At 32.1% G+C, this 23,595-nt stretch overlaps 1 protein-coding gene across 4 annotated transcripts; it reads left to right on the top strand.

Annotated features, from left to right (window-relative positions):
• Positions 1-12: 12 nt before the first annotated feature.
• Positions 13-22,627, top strand: LOC148619629 (QRFP-like peptide receptor). 4 transcript variants are annotated; one of them, XM_088579772.1, is made up of 3 exons: positions 13-1,476; positions 16,829-17,053; positions 21,473-22,627. In XM_088579772.1, the coding sequence occupies exons 1-3, from the start codon at positions 763-765 to the stop codon at positions 21,851-21,853; spliced, it is 1,320 nt and encodes a 439-aa protein (XP_088435898.1). In that variant the 5' UTR covers positions 13-762; the 3' UTR covers positions 21,854-22,627. The 4 variants fall into 4 exon arrangements, with proteins under 4 accessions (XP_088435898.1, XP_088435899.1, XP_088435900.1 ...); XM_088579773.1 differs by lacking the exon at positions 13-1,476 and adding an exon at positions 9,812-11,982; XM_088579774.1 differs by lacking the exon at positions 13-1,476 and adding an exon at positions 9,846-11,127.
• The last annotated feature ends 968 nt before the right edge of the window (positions 22,628-23,595 follow it).

Genomic DNA, 23,595 nt, shown 5'->3' with positions numbered 1-23,595 from the left:
CTTCAGATGATATGCTGAACTGTTTTTGATAGAGCAAGAAGCGTTGATCCATTGATGGGGGACGTCTTGTCTTTAATGACACCAAAAGATATAGTGACGTAAAAAGCCTTATCTCCCGCCCATCATGTGACAACATGTGCACTTTAGAAACGTTATAGCTCTATCTGTAAAAGATTTTAAGGGGAAAAGTGTAATTAAGGAGAAACGAAGACAAATTGCAGTACATTGGATGTCAAAAAGGACACGTGGTTTGAAATGTGAAAGACACACTCGCAGACAGGAAAAACACGATCCAATAATGCAAAAAAGAAAAATGAAACAAATTGACTGTTTAATGAAAGAACCGTACAAGTGGGGGATTTAATTGCAGACTGTAAGACATCAACTGGTACTTTATATTAATCAGGCCTATATCAGATAAGGTTCTCATTATTCAAATGGTCGGAATATTGTTGAAATTATCCAATACAAATGAAGTAGGCATTATATGCTATCAGACATAAATCTTTTCTGATCAATTTTTGAAAGAAACACGTGAGGTACTTATCGTCTGCTTTGACTAGATAAATGACAATCATAAATACATATCCATATTTTATAAGTTTGGATATTCTACAGGGCGCTTCTTGGATTAAGGTAAAATGAATATTGCTGACAGAATATGATTTATCGAAAGTTGATGCACTTCTCAGACAACTTACTCCATCAAAACAATATTACAGTAACAAGGGGATTTTTGTATGGAGAAAGTATTTTCACAAAATGGATAATAATTTGACGAAAAATGAGAGCGTCGATTTAAGTGATATTTCAACGCCAAAATTAGAAGAAGGTCCATTAATTGGATTAGTAATACTTTATTCTTTAACAACGTTCCTGTCTCTTATTGGAAACATATTCGTTGTGATAGTTTTTAAAAAAGGTAAAAGGTCAAGGACTGACCTACGACCCTTCCTGATCAACCTCGCCATTGCAGATCTTCTAATGGCTTTCTTTTGCATGCCATTTACCTTTGCGGATGTAATATTTAGAACATGGATATTTGCAGAATTATTTTGTCCCGTTGTTTTATTTATTCAAACCTTATCCGTAGCTGCAAGTGTGTTTACGAACATGGCGATTGGAATCGATAGATTTCTTGTTGTGACGTTTCCATTACGTCATCGTTTTACTCAGCAAAGGTTCAAATACGTCATAATAACAATATGGTTAAATTCGGTGATTCTCGCTTCAGTTCAATTTTTTGTTGGTCGGGCAAATTATTATGAGCCAGGAATTTTACGTTGTGAAGAAATTTGGCCCGACCCGCGCTCACGCCGAGCTTATACAATTGTATTACTACTGTGCACCTACATAGTACCTTTGTTTATACTGACAATCACCTACTCGATTGTAGGATTTTTATTATGGAAAAGAACAGCCCCCGGAAACAGGGATCAATATAGGGACTTCTTACAATGGAGGTCAAAAATCAAGGTAGGTATGATTTGTTTATTTCTTATTAGTCTGTGAGTGATTTTTAGCATTACAGTGTCCGTTTTATCATCAATATTAAAAAAAATAGGAAAATAATTTCAGCCATTCCTTATCATTATAAAACAAATTTCCTTGCATGAGTCGAAAATGCACGGATACTACAAAACAAAAATTAACAAAGAATAAACCAATGTAACAATAAAACTGAAAAAGTAATATTCACTTATTCTAGTCGCAATTCTTAATTTATAATAATATTTATTGTATAATAAATATATATTTGAATATTAACCTAAATTTATGAGTATAATGACCAGTCACGAGATTCGTGTTTAGATAAAAGCCGTTCATACATTTTTTACTATGAAACAGTTACGTGTAATTCTTTTATTAAAAAAAATCTAACATATTCTGTTGAGCATTGCGAATTACAATATGTTTACTATGTAAAGTGTTCCATTTTTAAGGTTACAAACATGTATACTTAAGTAGCAGTGTTTAGAAAAATCAGGCAGTAAGTGATTCATGCATGTCAAAAACCCACCAAATTCACTTTTGTTTCTTGTTCATAGACCACCTAACCAGTCTCAGTTTTTCACTTGGGTGTTGCGCTTTTGAGATAAAATTTATATAGATTGTGCATGAAATTAGCACTTTGCAGGATTTATCGTTCTTGATTTTGTTTGAGTTGGTTGATTTTAGTGGAAAATAATGTATGATTTTCTCAAAAGTGCAGATCTAAATACAGAAAAAATTATCGTCTTGTGAACATATAGCATATTTAGACTGACAAAACGTCAATTTGTTTGGTGGGTTTTTCTACACCATGCTCTACTTTACCTTTTGCAGTGTCTTAATGTTATGTAGACTGGTACTTAAATGCAATATTCGAAGCCACATCGTTCTTTCTTTTGATGTAAAGTAATACAGAAAAAAGAAGTGCATACCTTAATATACTTAATTCTTACTTCATTCAGAAATTTTACAATATATTGGCAATACATGTAACATTGAAATATATATGTAGCATAAATCAAGCAAACATAGTACATAAAAATATGTTTTGAATTACTCTAATTCATCATAAATCAAATATATTTGTAACATCATTAGAAGCTAAATTACAAAAAAAAAACAATATATCAAACAAACACAGACAATAAAAATAATAAAATACAATTAAGCTTAAGCAAAATATGCATGTAAAATAATAGAAGAAAATAGCACATATAGTTTAATTGTGCATCTCATAACAGATGACGCGGTATATATCAAATGGAAATTACAAAGTTAGCACCACTTATTATGAATTGCACCAAAAAATACAGATTACAGGAACTAAAACATCAATTTACGATGTCAACAAGAAATCACGTAGTCCAGGTGAAGGAGATGGGATGATGTGTCTGCGTAGTCCACCACATTGATGAATCCTTACTCGTATCTGCCTTTCAGTTGTTGTAGTCTGATGTCTGTCTGTATCTGCGTCTCTTTGGTTGGTGAATTCCTCCTGCTACGTACTGGGTGATGGTACATTCTGTCACTGCTTGGGACGCCTGTAGTACTTATATGATCTGGTAGATGTTTGAGTGGGCATGATGTATTTTCTTCTTAATCTTCTTGTGCCATTCTTCAAGGTGGTTGGTGGTGCGGGATCCTTCGGTCATGTAGTGGTTCCATAAGAAGCAGAAACCCTGTGGAGTATTCGGTGAATGATATGTCTAGTACGTTGTCAGTTTCTTTTAAGGCGTTGAGCCACACGTCTGCAACCAAGTGTTGTTGTACTAGTGATATAACTGTTGCTCTTCGTGTAAGCTCGTGATTTCGTCGTTCTCCTTGTGTTAAGTTTTAAGTCCTCATCTCTGGGTCTTTCGCTAAATGCATCGTGTGAAGTGGAAGAAGCAGGCTTTGATAGTAGCCCCTGGAAAGACAGTGCGCGTTGGGTTGTTGGTTGCTGTCTCATAGTCAATAAATACTGTATCTTGGTGGAGTGTCTGATCTGTCTAAAAAAGCGTGTGTAGATGACCTGGTCTTTCCGTGGAAGTAAAGCGGAAATTAACGGGTACATAGAACCATCTACCATAGCGTAAGTTGTGTCGAGTTGGTGGTATAGATACGGGTATGCATAGAATGTGCCGTCACAAAAGATGGTTTCAGCAATAGCTAGGGATGTCCGGTCCTGGGTGTAGAAAAGATGAGCATTGGAAATGTACTGTAATTATATTTGTTTAGAAACTATGCTTAATCGTTAAATCTCATAAACCAGCAGTATTGTTGCCCTGGTTACACCATTTTTTTGGGTAAACGGATGTTCTTACAAGGAGTTCAATACAAATATTATTTTGATAATATATGGCTGTTAAATGAAAACAATTTTTTTTAATTAAGAAACAAAATCCGTAATTATCTTCAATTCAAGATTAAGAAATATCTGAGAATCTCCACAGTCGATGTTTGAAAAATATGCTTTATAATATATGTAAACAACAGTTGAATTGGAAAAGTGTCATACAAAATAGTATATTTAATATATCTAAAACAAATTTTATCCTAATAAGTCTTACAAGTAAAGGAATAAGTTTTAAGTTTCTGTTTAGTTTCTGTAGGTTTGGTTATTTGTTTAGTTTCTGTAGGTTTGTTTATTTGTTTAGTTTCTGTTTATTGGATTTTCATAAGCTTACTAAACAACATTAAATGAACTCGTCATTTGAGCAAAAAAAAGTAGCTTAAAATTTATATCGCTAAAACATTACTAATTCAATAAGATAAGTTTGTTAAGTCTCGAGAGAGTAGACGTGTGTTAGATGCATCAGTAGACACTTCACATGATGAACAAATCCAGGAAGATCGTCTCGGTCAGGAATACTGATACAAAATTTACAACAGTGATTTTTCCACTGAGAGTTTACGAGACAGCTATTTGTGCAAACGTCAGTTTTGAAACGTCATTATCCTCGATTCAGAAAGAAGCAATTATCATAAAATAGTGACTTTTGGGTAAAAAAGATATTTCAACAAGTAAGGGGACACTATGAATTAACTCCGTTCAAGGCCATATCACTACAAAGGAAACTATCATTAATTTATGAAAAACCAAAAGTATTTCTAAATGGCATTTGGCATTCTGCATTTTGCATTTTCACAATCCATTGATACAAACCAATGTTCACTACTACTTGAAAAAAAGAAGATGCTTGAAACATTCAATGAACAGAAAATGACGAACAAATTGCACAACACAATATAATTTTTATTAGGATATTGAACATTTCAAAAGGCTTCTTATTTAAGAATCTGGGTATAACACATGGCGCTTCAAGTCTCATTCATGTTCGTGTTCTTAATATACTGTTAAAATGAAAACATAATTAAAGACTTTTTTGCATGAATTAAGTTGAAAATAACATCAAACTTTTACCTTATTTTCTGGACGATAAAAATAGTTGCTGATAATTCTTACATTTAACCGACATAAACTCGATCAATATCCGATCATAGCTCGATCAATAGAAGTATTTAATATGTTTAACTTCATATCTACTTGACCTTAATCAGTTTTTAACTCGACAATTTACGAACATTCAAGATATCTAAATATGAAATGCTTAACTTATGCATTGCCGATCCTTCGAAACATATCAATTATGATAAATCAAAACTAGTAAAATTATGAGCAAAAATATGGTCCCCAGAAATATAGGAAATATAAACAAGTTGTAGAGATGGGAAAAACAAAAAATGGGTGAGCAATGGCATTATACGAATGTGTGAAATTGTCAGTCCAGTCAGCTTTAGAGGAGTTACTGATTAGAGACACCCCGGGTCAACCAAAGACAAAGCCCATGTTTTGCATCAGGAAACCCTACGTCATTCAGAGGGGAAAAAATCTAGAAAGTGAATAATAACATTATATCATGTTATAGTTTTATCAAACTCTAACAAGCGGTTCTAGAAGAGTTGCGAATAATTAATTGTGGACGAATTTTCGTTAATTTAATTTTTTTATCAGCTAAAAAGATCATTCCAATAGGTTAACTAAAGTATTTTATTGAATGTGTACTTTCATGAATTGCATTAGATGAAATATGTTTTCTAGAAAGAGTCCAATAAATCTATCACTGGTGTTCAAATAACACTGTCTGCTTATGATGCATTCCGCTATCATTTTTCAGTGCAAAACATATACCAAAATTTATTAATTCCAGTCGTGTGTTTTTAATTCTGAGACACGATTTTCCCCCCATCTAGCATGTTTGAAGGTACAACTAGGATTGCATTTTCCAAGTTATAAATCTAAACGCAAAAATACAATGGTTTCCTTCAAAATACTTTCAGACATTTTCAAACATATATATAGTTTTTTTTAATTATTTTTTACACAGAATATAAAATCCAAATTCGGAAAATGGTTAAATTGATAAAATGTCATTTTTACCTACAAAATAGTGTGTTAAATCATGCCACTATACAACTTGTAGAAATAGAATTATCTAAAATCTGATAAATATACTATTTTAAAATTTTAAGGTGTCTCTAAAAGAAGATTGTTTAAAATCACATAAATTCGACTCCTAAGATTTGTTTATACTTTGGACTGGATTTCGTTTATTTAAGTGACCCCAAAATATATGATAATCACAATCTTATTCAAATCTATATATATTCACATGGGCAGGTTTCTCAGAATTCTCTAAGTTGGTTGATTAATGTTGGTTTCCAAGACGAAGACGCGTGTTTAATGCACAAATAGACACCTTACATGATGAGCAAAGCTGGGAAGATGGTTACGGTCAGGAAAACTAACACAAAATTTACGACAGTGATTTTCCGGTGAGGTTTAACGAGACAGCTAAATTGTGCGAAGTCCGATTTTGAAACCTCGTTAACCACTTCAGAAAGGAACATATCATGAAGAAGTGACTTACAGTCATGAAAAAACTATTTCAACAAGTTGGAGAATGCAATAAATTAACCAAAACAAATAGATTGAGGCCATTAAATACGATATTAACTGCAAAGTCAACTATACTTAATTGTGGCAACAATCAGAATTTCAAAATAGCATTTTGCCTTTCATACAATCTAGCAATATAAGCACAATGGCATGAATTTGTGAAACCCTTGCCTTGTTGCATTTTGCTTTGTTAGATATTATATAAAATTCTAAAGAGAATTGCCAGATAATGCATGCATCTTACAACGCATTATAACACTTAATCATTTACAGTTTAAATCTTTAAGGTGTTATTATAACTTGGGTCTATTTGGTTTTCCCAACCATGTCTAAGTCCAGACAAAGAACGAAGTTTAAAACTTGTAATAACCAGTACACAAATCTATGTCAGGATTATTAAAAAAGAAGATGACAAATGATTCGTACAACAAAAAGAGCTAAAAAAAGTTCATAAATAAAAATTAACAGCACCAACCCCAGTAAAGTTGGAAGTAAAACCAGAAGCTCTGGCAGCGTGAGTTGTTCAGAACCGCTCTGCTGCTAGTTGCTAATAAAGGAAAGCTGGTCAAGATAACTTTTAAATCGTTGTTTATAAATATGTTTGCTATTCAATATCTTTTTATTCTTATTTGGTAGAAAAGAATGCATGTCTTGAACTTGTTGATTCCTTGAACAAATTACATAGACAGCCAATTCAGACAAAAAGGATATCTTCACAATCGTGTTAATCACTGCCCATAGCTTAAGGCGCTCAGGACATTGTGTGAACGAAAGTTTAAATTATTGGAACTTAGTGAACGATTCATATCGTGAAGTGAGATATTGTATCGTCCTTGTAACCCTATTCCATTTTCTATGAATCGTGTCGTATACAAAACATTGCAAAATTTACAAAATTATAATTACAAACAATGAATTACAAGTCTTTGGGGATTGATTCCAATTAGAATCAGAACCAAGGAAGACATTGTTAACATCAATGGTTAAATATTTTATGCCATTATTACAACGTTAATGGACTCAATTCCAGGAATATCACAATGTGTACTTTTAAATGTCGATAATTCTCGTCATAATACGATGAACGCTTCCTGCAATAACTTTCAATGATAGTTCAGAGTTTCGTGTTAATTTTTTTTCTTTTTTATCTTAACTTGAACAGAATCAGAGAATTAATTGAATAAACTATAACTTCCACTCTTATACTTCGCTTAGGTCGAAATATTTAAAAAAAAAAAAAATCCAGTTCAGTCAGTTCATGGAAGTCAATAGTCAATTGTTTACGCTATAAAATGTAAAACTAAATTTTATGACCTTGAACATGTACTATTACGTGTATTACTATGAATGAATGGACTAATAATGAAAAACAACTCCTGAAATCTAAGTGAAAAAAGAAAGAAAAAGTGCAATGGTGTATCTTGGCATGGTAGAAAGGTGACAACGTGGAACAATACATGCATACTGGACGAAAGGGTTAAGTAAACATGGGAGCAAAAGTTTATCGCGGAAAACGAAGGATTAGTGAAATGTCACCTTTTTATGATACATTAAATGTGACGTTAACCAATACTGCATTACTAAACGAAAGTCACTCTAGATGATATACTTTTACAAATCATAGAACAATCAAGTATGACGCACGCGTGCTTAAACACCAAAGGTGGTTGTGAAGATATATATTTACATTTGTGTAGTTGTATGTTTTGAGATAAATTTTAAAGATATATCATTAATATTGCGACGTCGTACAAACTGAAGGATGATTCTTGTATGCACAATATTGTGGGAATAACTTGTCTTATCCTTTTGTGAAAACAGAGAAAGACAGCAATACTCATATATAGTGCAATTAACAGGAATAACCAACATATAGATATAGGAATAAAAATGTTTCGAAATGCAGAATGGCAAACACAAACAACCTGAAAATAACTGTAAATTCGAACCAGATGCACGTTGTTTTGCTTTTGGTGTCTAGTCTGTATTATGCGTAGCTCAATTTGTTAAAACATTTATATATTGCTGCTATTTCTCTTTATCTATAAAGCTTCATTTAAATTGGTTATGTAATTTATTAGTGGTCAAATTTACACGAAACTAAGAATGTCGACTTTCTTTAAACTTGTGTGAAAGTTATGTATTCAGATGTTTATTATACATTGTACTAGGAAGTTTAAGTGTTGTCAGTGCATAATTCTCGAAAAATTAATAGCAACTGAATATCAAACTTTGATAGTATCATCTGGTGAATTACTGAATTACTACAACAATTAAAAAACAACTCTCTCAGTAGGGAAATAGTGGCTTTACGATTCATTATTGAACACTTATTGTGACATATTCTATAGAAAGTAGTGGATATTATCCCTATACAGTATTCACTAATGGAACATCAAAAGGCACATTTTGAGATGTAACATCGATAGACCAACGATGTACGTTGATACAGGCCGTAAAAAGTCAGCCTAACTGCAATTAGATTCATATTGAAGTCACAATAGTAATGAATTGACATATCAAGACGGCGAAATCTACTCCTTTTCAATGCTGTAGGAGAGTTCGATATACTACAAATAGCTCACTCTTTGAATCATTAGTAAAAAGGATTTGTACTAAGAATCTTTAAAATCATTGTTGTATATACCGTCGATGTCCGCTGTCGACCACTTTGTTTCCTCTTTTAACATTATTAGCATACTTATGGTGTTTAAAGAAATGTTTTACTCTTCTGGTAAACCAGTTATGAATTGTATTAAAAGTTTCTATGGTAATGATTTTCCTTTTATGTGATATGTTATTCCTGAACTATGATGTTTAATATAACAAACTTAAAAAACATGTATTAAGAACTGGCCTGTTCAGCAGTGTCTTGAAGCATGCACACAACACAAATTAGAGAAAAAAATTATTATTTTTCAATATGGCGCAATTGTAAAAGTTCTGAAACTGAAAAGCGAATAGGACTGGTTGGCTGAAGAATATCCGTTATATTGTGAAAGTTGTTCACTAATTATTCCTACCAGCTCATTACGTTTTAGGGAAACTGTATTAGTTAATTCATGTCGAATACACTAAGCCAAAGAGAACTGTTTGAATACACCAGCTTTGTAAACGAATCTGTTCAAAACACACAAATATAATTATTGATGATAATATAGGATATCACATGTATGATGCTATATAATAACATCTTTTCAATTACTACTATGTCATATACGAAATGACTAACTTTTTAATGTGTATTCCTCTAGTGTTCTCCTCGATCATTTAGGTTATTTCAAATAGACGGGAAAAGTAAAAGTCACTTTTTAAAATCAAATTCTAGTACCAAAATACCAAAAAAGGTTGATAACGTACCGTCACATAACAAAACTAGATCTATAAATTGTTGGACAAAATTATCTATCCAATCAGAAAGTGTGTTACATCTGAAATTGAATTAATTGTAGATCTTTCGGGAAACTAGAATCATACTTTCCAGTTTCAATCTGGTTTGGTCTTTGAGAAAATCTTTCTTCTTGGAATATGACAGAGGAAAAATTAATTTTCTTTCACTAAAAGCTTTATTATTATATAATATTAACTCTCATTTTACTTATCATGATAGAATTACTTAATGATTGTAACATTAATTGCCTGTCAGATGCATTTTCCACTACAGGATGCGAATAAACCGATAGAAACCATTTCTCTCTTTGTTCGCTTTATAGGAGCACTGCAAGAGACTTTGATTTTCTCAGTTCTTTATAATTACTTAACTATTTATGCGTTGGAACATTTTCCATCATTGTGGCTATACATAGTGATCGTATGCATTATTTAGATTTTTGAAACCCGAAGAAATGTTGAACACTGTGCCATTAGCTATTGTGACGATTGAAACATATTATTCTTTCATGGGATACAGCTTTTGCCTCTTTATTCAATTCATTTAGATGAATGGTTTACAATTAGTAACAAGTTGTAAAGTGTGACGTAAGGAAAACAACTAAAATTGGTATAGTTAATGTGATTAAAACATGCAGTATTCTGATATTACTTCTTTTTCTAGTAAGTAAAGCTAACTTGTAGGAAGCACGTGTACAGATGTAGAAGGGATTCTACGAATAAGATCCATATATCGTGTCACTGAGATAATTAGGGATGGTAAAATAATTTCAAAAATAACTTAAAACGCCCTGCGTGTCATTTTTAATCTGTTGATTGATCAAGAGTTCGTCATGTAATTTGATGCATCCTTGAAATCAAATGACCATGTGAAAAAAAGTAGGAAATTAAAATTGAATGTCCAACATCTACTTCTGGATAAGCCCCTTTAAGATCCTGTAATCAAGTGACAAACCATAATAAAACTGATAGTAGAGAGTCACAAATACGCTTGACAAATAATCAAATTACGATTGGATTTGGAAACTTATCTGACGGATTATTAATACATATGGATTACAGCCTACGAGATTTGAAATTTAATATTCACAAAGAGATAAAGATTTATAAAATGAATAAACTTCTGATCATTCGGAAACAGTTCAGAGGATAATATACTTTAGGATAGTCTCACAACCGTAAAAACTCAGAAAGTGAAAGAATACATTCAAAATCAGTTCTCTTTACCGTGGAGATAAGGACAAATTACAAATATTTCTGTGATTTAATTTGCAGAATTGGAATTTATATTGACTTGCCAATGAAAAGTAAGCGTTCAATACTTTTTGGTTGCATTGGGCGATATACAGTCAATTAGTATTTTGACTTTTTGCATTTTCAAATTTGACTGGCAAAGAGGTATTCTGGTTAAATCTGGTGCACTCCGTAAAACATGCATTAATAAGCTTTGCTATAAGGAAATGGGGATATTTAACGAAACATATGACACAGTTAATTCTATTCCTAAAGTAGAAAGTCAGCCTTTGATAGGATTAGTCATATTATATTCACTGACAACATTTCTCTCTATTGTGGGCAACATTTTTGTCGTTATAGTTTTTAGAAAAGGTAAAAGGTCAAGGACAGACTTGCGACCTTTTCTCATTAATCTAGCAATAGCGGATTTGCTCATGGCTGTTTTTTGTATGCCATTTACTTTCGCGGATGCAATTTTTCATGACTGGATTTTTTCGGCGCCTCTTTGTCCAATAGTGCTTTGTATCATGATGTTGTCTGTGGCTGCAAGTGTATATACGAATGTCGCAATTGGGATTGACCGATTTTTGGTTGTTGCATACCCTTTGAAACACAGATTCACTATACAAAGATATAAGTACGTCATTGTTGCAATATGGACAGTTTCAATTTTACTTTCTTCAGTGCAATTAGTTGTTGCAAGAGCGGTAAATTCAGACACCGGTGCCCTGATCTGCAACGAAATGTGGCCAACAAAATTATCTAGACGTATTTATACAGTCTTCATTTTGATATTAACATATGTGATCCCATTGGTCGTAATTGCAATTACTTACGCCGTTGTTGTTTTTATTTTGTGGAAAAGGACTTCGCCAGGAAATAGGGACCAATTCCGGGATTATTTACAATGGCGATCGAAAATAAAGGTATGTCAGTTGAGAAATGAAAAGTTTTATATCAGGCGCCGACTTTTCATATCGCTTCATTTTAAAATCTCAGATCAATAACCAAAGCCATGAAGACGCGCGCAAAAATGTAAAAATTACACTATAAGTGCATTCGGGTAAATCAAGGACATAAATATTTCAGTATTGTCATCATTTATTTGAAGTCTCGTACTTCATATGCGTTTAACTCAATACTTTTTAAATCAAGTTGAATGGTATAACCCGAGCGCGAGTTAATAAGAAAAAAGAGCGGTAATAATTATACTTTTTGTCGACATATACGCTATTATTGTACTTTCAAAAATATACTATACTTAAAACTCGGCGTATGCTAACACATGAACAATTTGATGTTGTTTAGGAATTGTCTAAAATCCTGATTAGTCTCGTAAAAAAGAAGTCGGAATAAGTCATTCAAAATATTCATATTAATTATGATACTAAAGACTTGATAAAAGAGATATTGAATATGATGTAAAACTACAAATGAATGTTGAGTTTCTAACCAACCGACCCACGGTGTTATGTCATTGGTGTTATTACTGGGGTTTCCTGATTGGTATTTAATTTATATGTGACGAACATATAAATTAGTGGCTCAATCTTATATATTCAAAAGAACTCAAAATAGATGCATTAAAGCGGATTTATGAAAACGATTGGGCATTTTTCATGTGCCGGTAATTTAATCCTTCGTACATTGTCTCCCTTTTAATTCCTTTTCAATTAAAAAAATTGGTTTTGGTTTTATGATATATGATCTTATACTCAAATTATGTGGTCACTGTACCCTTTTTGTATATACCAGACGCTTTGTGTACAATTAAGGAGACAGACCTAGAGTAAGGGGCATAACTCTTGAAATCAGTGATATATTTGTATCATATTCAATTTCACCAAAGCCTTTCAAGCTTTCCTTTGAATCAGAATGAAATTAGTCCACGTCGCTTTGAAGCTTACATGAGATTGATATAAAACGAGTTGTGTTCCTTACCCTAGGTCTACCTCCTTATAATAGCCAACAACTCACGTGTTCTTATCATTTCTACCATCCATGTGATTTGCAAAAGACATCCGAAGGAAGGTATAGGTATTCTCTAATTTAACGCCTCATTTTAGTAATTAGATAGCTGTTCAGTCGTAACTAATTTAATGTCCAGGCATACGATATGATTTATATTTGTTAGAACCGGTCAAAAAGCATAACTTAAATGAAGACGGCGAGAAATAATCAACATCGAATCGAAAATGTATATACTTACTGAACTTTGTAAATATGCGTGTTCTTGTAAGGCCTCAAAATGAGTCTTAGCTAAAAGTAAGCTGATTAACTTAGTCCCTCCCCCCAACCACCAAAAACAAAAGTATCCATTACTTAGTTGTCGGCGTGTCTATATGTACCTATCTCATTTTTTCCCTTATACTGTTTAATTTTTTTTTCTAGAAATCTAATACAAACTATGAAGCTGAAACCAGATTATGTTTCCAAAGAAAGACAATCAAATGATTGTTTTAAAGGTCTTGTTTTTTTAAGCCCTACCATAAAATAACGTTATTTTCGGAAATCAGATCTTTTCTTTACATTTAATTTTTAAATGAGACGATGTTACAATTTTGCCGATCTTCATCCGGTATCCTAACTCTAAAAAAACTTAGTTACAAGTGCATATTGCTTTATCTATTACGGTCATGAAAAGAATGGTCTTATACCCTGGATCCTATACTTAAGACTTATAATCCAACTTCCTGTATCCAAATGTATTGGTATTTTTGTGAGTAAAGTGCTTTGATTAGCGATTTTTGTGAGTCTTCATAGTGTTCAATTTGCAGTTACGATCAGAGTACCAAAGCCGGTTTGATTACCATTTCTGTTGAGTATACTTCTAAGCCAAAACATTAATTATATTTCGTATAACATTTATATTGCATAATCATTTGCTTGATATGTAACCATATCCATATATAAATAAACTTGTTATTGCATTCTGCCCGTTATATATGTCTTTTTATTTTGTTAAATCATTCGTCAACTTTTGTTAGTTCTTCACAGGAATCTTATTTCTAAACTACAAGATATTAAAATATTCATGAAAAATCACACCAATTACGATCTTTTGTCATTCGATGGAAACTTTATTCAACATTGTAGCCATTTAATAACAATATAAGAATATGATATGAAAAGTTCATATCATTGCAAGATAAAAGAGAATTTTAAAGAGTTTTTTTTGTCTAAATATAACGAGATCATTTTTAGCATTCGTTGTCGTCAATTGACTATCATTTCTGTTTCTTAAAACATTATTTTCTTCGATGGCTCACTTAACACTGACGTTTTCATGTATGCTTCAGTAATGAATGGTTTGAAGTTTTTTTTCTTCACTTTAAATAGTAAAATTTGTATTTTCGACATGCAAGCCTAGAGCACGCGAAAAATCAAAATGTTACCATTGAGAATGGAGCAGTAGTTAAAATCAAAATAAAACTGAAGATGAATCAGCTTCTCTCGAGAAATCTGTAGAAGAGTAATCAAGGGAACCAGTGTTATAGCAGTAATCAAAAGAATGTAATCCAGGGACAAAAACCAGATATGGAAAACAGACATACACAACAAAGAACATAAAGTAACTAAAATCATACATACAAAGTAACAAAAGCAAATGAGCAACTCGGACTTCACTAAAAAGTGGGAGCATGGACCAGGTGCACAGGTAGGGTAAGCGTCCTCTGCTTTTCTAGAAACACCCACCGAGTTGCTCATAAAGGTCAAGTCCGGGGTAGACAAACGTAGAAAGGAAAACTATGACCCGTTGAATTCACCACTTTTCATGGTGCAAATAAAAATGGGCAATGTAAAATTGCAAAAAGTATCTTTCAGGAATTTAATAACCATTAGGTGGTTAACAATATTCACTATCTGAATGGGAGAAACTATTAACCTTGGTTCATTAGATTACTATTTTATATATTTTATATTACTGGCAATGCTTGTATTTATACACATTTGTAATAACAAAAACTAAGTACACTTTATCATGTAATTATGCACTGTATGATGATCAGTATGTTTCTCATTGGTACAACTTAAACTTTCTGTCCACAAAGTGGAAAGGGAGATCTGAATCCACTCAGTGAATTATAACAAGATTTGGGTGGTGATTTGTTGGAAATTCTAAATAGTATACTTATTCAGTGAAAACCATGTTTACATATGATAAAGTTGCCACATTCAATTTAATTTCCAACAATATTAGAGAAACATTAATGTGACATTCTTTAGTTCTTCAGACCAGAGTGCTTTACATAAGTTTCAATTAGGTCAAAGATGAATGCCAAATCCTGATATGTGTAACTGAAGTTTGAATAATTAATATGACATTTTTTGTTGTTGCTGCGGTTTTTGTTCTGGAACTCCTTATAAAAGTTATTGTCCTTGAACGCCCAATAATACATCCAAATATAACTGAACCCCATAAAATGTGTATGTTTCTGTAGATAATGTATTTCTCTTTCTATATCGGCATCTTTCACTTTTCCGATCAAAACTTAAAAAAAAATCATTTCAAAGTTAAATAAAAATCAATTCATGTATGAGCCAACCTTTGTCCTAATCAACAGTAATATTTTATGGGCAACTCGGCGGGTGTTTCTAGAAAAGGACGGTTACCCTACCGGTGCACCTGATCCATGCTCCCAGATTTTAGTGGAGTCCGAGTTGCTCATTTGCTGTTGTTACTTTGTATGTATGATTTTAGTTACTTCATGTTCTTCGTTGTGTATGTCTGTTTTCCATGTCTGGTCTTTGTCCCTGAATTACATTATTTTGATTACTGTTTTAACATTGGTTCCCTTGATTACTCCCTCTAATATACTATTGACTCAAGGTAGCAATTTTAGATTTGGAACAATCTGGTACTATTTTTTTTATTTGAATAAACTGATGATGTAGGGCATATACCTTTTTTCTCATCCAATCATTCATTCATTTTGTAGTTGTAAAGCCTGTAATTTATAAAGTTTAAACAATTTCATTGTATGATATGCGGTTGATCAGTATAAAATTAAGGTTTTGTGTTTTTATCAACATTTTGCTTGCAATATTCAATAAAACTTATGAGTTAAAACATCAACTTTTGTACTAAATTTGACAAAACATTTATGTAGAAATCCTTTATCAGGTTTGATTTATTCTACAGATTAGGCAATTAAGCACTTATATTTCACGAAGAATTAAAAGTCAACCAAAAACACCCTTTTTCCTTCACATGCATTTAAAAATGGTCTCATTCTTGAATTGGCTAAAAATCGAGATTTTTAATATTTAAAATACCCAAGGCTAATTGTGTCATTTTTTAAATAAAAAAATCAATTTTAACAAATGAAAAGTGATTTATTGGTCCGGAATAGACTTTGACAAATTGTATGATATTGGTATAAAGTAAAGTTGAAATGAGATAGGAACAGCAGCAATCAAAATGATGAATTAGTTTTCAGTGGTTGTTTGTTGAGTATGATATGCGTCTTGAAGATAAAGCATACAATACGAAATTCATCCGTTAGAAAAAAAAATCCCTTACAATTATTGAGTGTCTCGCATCACTATAGAAAAGTCACAACATTAAAAAATATGTGTCATAAAACTTAATTTTGAAGTTTTATGTTCGTCATTCATTTGACATTCGCACTTCTACTTTCTCATTATGGTCTGTGGAATGGTGGTAATATCACAAACACGTCATCACAATGCGTCATAACAAATGCACTATTCACATACACGCACAATTTTCATTAAATTTTAACTAAAAACTTCCTTTATTTCTTGTAGGTTGTGAAAATGTTGGTGATCGTGGTAACAATGTTTGGTCTTTGTTGGCTTCCATTGCACGTGTTTACTTTAGTTATAGATTTCCAACCGGAAGTTCTTAACTATGAGAAAGAATCGGCCGACGAAAAATTGATGTTAGGAATCTACCTCGGTGTTCATTGGTTGGCTATGTCAAACAGCTTTGCAAATCCAATTATTTACAGCTTTACTAACGATAATTTTAGGGTGAGTTCAATTTTAAAATAAGATCAATCAAGTGATTCTTTTTATTTTCTTGCTTTTCAAACACATTTTATGGCGTTTTTTCACTTTAGCAGTCTTTTCATAAAATTACATGCCTTCGTATTAGCAAAATATTTGTAATAAAAATATTTTCTAACTTGAACATTATCAACGGATAAAATTTTGACTTTTAATACTTTTTTGCATGAATTATTTCATGACAGTTGTGAAAACGCATTTTAGGCGTTCCGTTGGATTTCACAATGTTTCTAAATGAACAGATTTTTTTCAAGAAAAAAAACATAACCAGAACGATAATGTTAAACTATTTATAAACTAGAACATGATTAATTTACCATAATTTTGCCTGTCAATGCTATGTCTTAACAATTTTCAATTCTGCCATTATGCAACAAGAATATTCGTTATTGTTTGTTTGCAGCTCAAAAGTAGACATGAGATCGCAATCTTACTCCTAAAACAAAACTCATTAAATAAGGAGAACAAAAACTTAAAACATAATACGCGATGATATTTCACTTCTAATCGACAACTTTTCATTTACAATAAGGTGTACATTTCGTACCAAATTACGTTTTTATGGTGTCATTATAACTTTCCTTTAACAATCCTTATGAAGACGCAGATTTGAAGCTATTTTAAAATAACTGAATATGAAATGAGCGCTATTTGACAATTTTTACCAGACATCTCAAATGTGTTTTCCGTAGGTTGTCGTTATCGACCCTTTTTATTTGTCTCTGTCTTCATTTTTTTTTCAATCCTGATTTCCTTCGAATTTGAGTACATGTAAATACATTTTCCGGAACGTTTTGTTGACTTCGAAAATGTTTGAAAGAGGGCGTTAAAAGGCAAATACACCCAATACCCTTCTTATCAGTAATACCAATCAAATATATGTGTATCTTCATTGCATCACAGATAATTTTTTAATTAATTATCACTTGAATTCATCTGAGTAATAAATGTTGTCTGCAACATAATCAGTTCGTATTATCTGAATTGTAAGACCACAGAATGTGAAGTAATGTTATCATCAATCGATTAGTACGATAAAGATCCAGTTCTTGTTCCCAAGGAAAAATAACACAGTCATCATATATAACCGAGTTCAACCTTTTTTATGAATTACCGAGCTCCAAACAGCGTCTGACGTTCGAAAATCGCAATGGTATGAGAGGAGACAGGTGAACGTCTGCCTGTGCGTTGGACTTCGTAAACTGCATGTTTATCTACAGACTTACCGATAGGATGGTTTTGTGAATCAATTTGACGATATGGGAAGGGAAATGTATGGCGACTAGACATCCTGATAAATACAATTGAATGAGTACAGTCAGCTGAAATATAGTTGGATTCAGTGTAGATTGTAGAGTACAAAGATAAACAAAATTATGTTAATTGAAAGACAAATGGAAGGGAAAATTTACGGCAAATAAAACATTTTTTTTGCTGGAATAGAGGAGCAGTTCTAAGAAGTGTGTAAAATAGGGGGATCAAAGGACAAAACACAACAGAGATCATGCTTAAAGACAGGAGATAAAAAACAATTCAAAACACAAGCAAACTATAGAATAATTAAACAGAGGGAAAAAAAAGTGGAACTTTTTCATCATTCATTCTTTCATCAATCCTAATTTCGGGGATTTGATGCATCGATTCTACCCCGAAGAACTAGAGATAAAGGATACTACAGACACTGTAAAATCAGCGTCGTATCTTGACCTACACTAAGATTAGAAATCGATGGTAAAGAAAAATTATTGACCAAACGTTACGACTAACGTGATGATTTTTCATTCAGAATTGTCCACCTTCCTTTCATCTGTAGCAACATCCCTTCAGTACCTGCGTATGGAGTGTTCTTATCACAACTCATACGTTATACCAGAGCTTGCCGACTCTACGCAGACTTTTTGTATCACGCTAGAATCTAACAAATAGGCTTCTGGAACAGGGTTATGTTGCACAAGATTGAAGTCATCACTACAGAAGTTTTATAGTCGTCATCATGAACTCGAGGATTGTTATGGTGTATCCATCTGCGCCATGAAAACTGATTTATTCAACGTGTCATAGGTTTCCTTTCAACGTTTGTCTACCCAGGACTTGACTTTTTATGAGCAACTCGGCGAGTGTTTCTAGAAAAGCGGAGGAAGATTACCCTGCCGGGGCACCTGGTCCATGCTCCCAGTTGCTCATTTGCTTTTGTCACTTTGTATTTATGATTTTATGTTACTTCATGTTCTCCGTTGTGTATGTCTGGTCTTTGTCAGTGGATTACATTCTTTTGATTGCCGCTGTAACTTTGTTTCTCTTGATTACTCATTCAAAAACCTGATCTGAACACTAGTTAGACAGGTGCTCACGACGTGATAGCAGTACTCTCTTCTCTAAACCACACGCCACCATGGGCTTTATTATCATTTTTCTATAAGAATTATGGCCTTCAAGGTGAACTTTTTTGACGTATTTATCTTTTTTGGTATCATTTCATTTTGGTTTCTTTTCTTATTTTATTGATATATTTTATGATAAATAAACATTAATTTTTTAATAAATGTAAATCGTTGCTCATATATATAGCCTAGATAAATATAAGATGAAAATTAAATATAATGTAAACAATTGACTGAATGCACGATTGATTTGTACATCACTTTATACAACCTGCAGCAACAACATCATTAAATAGGAATAAGTCATAAATACGACTTAATAAACAACTGCCTCATCTAATGAAGAAAACAGTGATAAACATGTAATAATATAACAACCAATTTACAGCAGAACAGCTGAAAATTGATAATTGAACAATAAAAAGCAAATGAAATAAATGCAATAATCAAGTATTATTTCAAATGGAAAGATTATGGCATATACAAGTTAATTTTGTTTCAATAAAAAAGCAGTTTATTACCGTAATTTTGAAATACTATGTACGGATTTTATTTATATCTTTCTTAGCGATCAGATAGATATCTTAATGAGATCTAATGTAGCATCCTAATAGATATTTTTCTACAAAAACTGACGTAATTTCTTTCCGATTAGTTTATAACTGCATGATATGTTTAGACAACCTCTAAATCGTTTTAGTTATCGGTTCTACTTTTATTTCACATTTCACATTAGACGTATAACATTATACAGTCTACACCTAACCCTGAATAAACCGGAAACCAGTCTAAACTAAACCCTGAATAAACCGGAAACCTGTCTTTAAAAGATTCCTACTGAAGTCCCTTCATGTCAGTACTAATGCAATGTGAACCTGTAAATACTGAATACCTGCCGAAATCATACAAATATTACAGTCCCAAAAGGTTCGGTTTGGACGTCTGTAATTGTAATTTAAAATTCGTGATTCGTCGCTAATGATATAAACTTTTCCCTTCTTCAATATACTTTTTTTCATATGCGTGTCTTCCTCTCACCTTGAATATACGATTTGTTTACGAATAAATGAAAGTGATTGCAAACCAAATTATTGAGAAGCATTAAAATCCAAATGGACTTTGAAGGTTTATCTATTGCTTGAGGTTTGTTTCCAATGCACACCTCTACTAACTATTAAGTTCCGCATTTCGAAAAAAAAAAGTTTCCAATCCTTACAAAGTCATCATATTATAACTTAGTACTATTATTATCTAAAGGTTTGCGAAGATTTCAAACTTTTGAGACAAATCTACGGACCAATAAGAAATTAATTAAAATTAGAACACAGAAAATCCAGATTTTTATGTTCTTAAGTATCATACATTACCCATCTAAATTAAATAAATTAAAATTAGACTAAGAACGATAACTCTTGCAAAGTGCCTTTTTGTACACAATCTTTATAATTTTTATCTCAAAAGTGCAACAACCGAATACTAGTTATGTGGTCTGCAACTGCTTCTAAATAAGAAAAAAAAGTAAATTCCTTGTTTTTTTATATGCATGAATCACCTCCTGTCTAAATTACATAATGTATGCTACGTAAATATCAATACATTGTACAGTTTACTCACATAAATTTCGAAGCATCTAGGCTGGAAAATTTGGACCACTCTACAAAAAATGCCTGAAAGGTCAACGTTTTTGTTTTGACATTAATAACTCAGTTCGTATATCACATATTTTCTAAATCTATCTTCAAAGGAACAATGTCTTGAGAAAATGGTTAATACCGCATTTTATTTCTAAGTTTGAAGTAAATATATACGTTTTTTTTAATTCTCCACTCGTCCTTGATTTTCTATCATATTATAAATGTATCGATATTTTGACCGTGCAAAGGTATCTGTAACATATTAGTGTGGTAATGTAAAAAAGGTTTAGTTTGTATTATATTCTTGTCAATAGAACTAGGTAAATGTATGTTCTATACCTAAAGCTTTTAAATAATTCATATTTCAGGCTGATTTATTCACATTGTTTTACATGTGGTTTCCGTGCTGCACATGTTTAAAAACTATGATCCGCAGGACAAACAGCTCTTCGACTAAAGACAGTTTTATCTTTAGGCGCCAAAGCACTTTCAGACGTAGTATGTGTAATATACAAGGCTCAAGACGACACATGTTAATCGACAATAGAAGAAACTTTGGATCATTCCAACATGGACCTATTAAAGAAGAATCAAATGAGCAAAACGAAGAGAATAAACGACAACTTATGCAGTTAGAAGAAATATTAGACACAGAAATTTCAAATGGTATACAAGTATGTTGTGACCGGAAAACCAATAGCACTGAAACAAAGATACTGCGACAGTCTAGTTACAAAGATATGTTATAATTGAATTTATCTAAATCAATCTTCTGTTTACGTGACATTAATTGCTAAAGTAGCAGGAAATTCAGTAATCTGTGATTAATTAACATCAAAGATATAAAAGTATAGAACACTTTCACTTTTCTTTCGTATGAAAAAAGCCAGCATAGAGTCCGTTTATGTAATTTTTAGTGGAGTCAAAAGATTATCTTCTTTGTGTTCTTTGGTGTCATGCCTATCTAGATTTTTTACCATGTCGTCTTATGATCGTTTCCATCCAGCTATTTGTTTCACATGATTTATTTCATGAAATGTTTAAATCGAGGTCTTTTAAACATGTACGCTGTTCATGTTCAGCCATTTTTGTCAGATTTTCGGACTCCTCTCGTTTTACTGAATTCACAGCATTAATATCTTTTGCCTAGTGACCCCCACTTTTCTTTTCATAGTTCATTAAATATACCTTAAAATATTATTTGAGAAGTTTTTACGAAGTCTTTATTGTATTCCGGGGTCTTCATAGATAAAAACATGCCAAAACAAAATCCATAGAAAAAATTGAAATACTTTTCCAGCCACAATTTCAAATATTTTCAGCGAAAAAAAACGTACACTGACCAATTTCACATTATATTTTTCCTTTATTGTAGTATGAAATTTGAAATCGTAGTTATTTTTTTTTACAGAGCAGCAACCATCTTTAATTATGTTTTCAGGCAAATGTATAATGTTATACACATACATCTTTTAAAGATTTGTTTATATCCAGTTGTGTTTCATAAAAAGTTGGAAATTGAACTACAATTTGTTTATGTACTTTTAAAGAAAACTATTTAAAGAAAATGAATGAAACAAAATGTATTTATAAATAATCTCATTAAATAGCCTGTTAGATGCAATTTCAGTTAACTCGGCGTTTTTAGCTTTAAGATAAACAAATTTGAAGTAATAACACAAAAATAAATAAAACAATGAAACAAAAACAAAAAAAAAGCGAACGTAGAAAAGACTTAAGTCAATAGAGCGAACGATTATGTTCCTGGTAACATTCATAAAAAGTGATTTGCACAGAATCAGTTACCCCGGAAAGACGTTTCCGTTACAGAACTTTATCATGACCAATGGTACATCCCTGACCTTATAAAAAAAACTACTGCTACGTCCGTACACGCAATGTCCATGTCCGTCATGTTTTAAATGACCAAAATGGATGTCGAAAAAATACATGATGAAACAATATCCTGTCATGACAGAAAAAATGATTTATCTCCTTCTCAAATCTAAATCAATACAAATTATCCTACTCAGAAAATAGGTAGTATATTAATGGCCTGAGTGAAAATACAGAACAAAATCCCTCAACTGTTTACATTCGGAATATTGCATTTATAAAAAAGGTAGTGTATTGGTGGTCCTAAATGTACTTTTTAAAAATTTTAGTTTCTACATCGCTCATGTTGAATAGCGATATGATTGTATTTTTGCGATCACATCAGTCACTAGTTTCAATGCAATTCTTCTATCTTGTAAAAATGCTCCTGTCGAAGAAATCGACATTGTACTTGGAAGAGATTTTGTATACCACAATACATTAACTCCAGAGAAAAACAAACAAATCAAAAACAAAACATAACAAAAAAAAACAAGCTCAGCTAGACCCTTTGATCTTAGTTTCTATATTGATTACGTATTATCTTTATACAATCCGAATTTCGGGGATTTTATGCATCGCATCCACCCCCAAAGAAGTTAGGATGAAGGACATT

This window comes from Perna viridis, chromosome 4, assembly GCF_037379345.1.
Source record: "Perna viridis isolate PV_CMFRI_1.1 ecotype Kerala chromosome 4, ASM3737934v1, whole genome shotgun sequence".
NCBI classification, from domain to species: Eukaryota; Metazoa; Mollusca; class Bivalvia; order Mytilida; family Mytilidae; genus Perna; species Perna viridis.
Note: the sequence above shows the minus strand (reverse complement) of the source record. Positions and strands in the feature narration are given on the sequence as shown.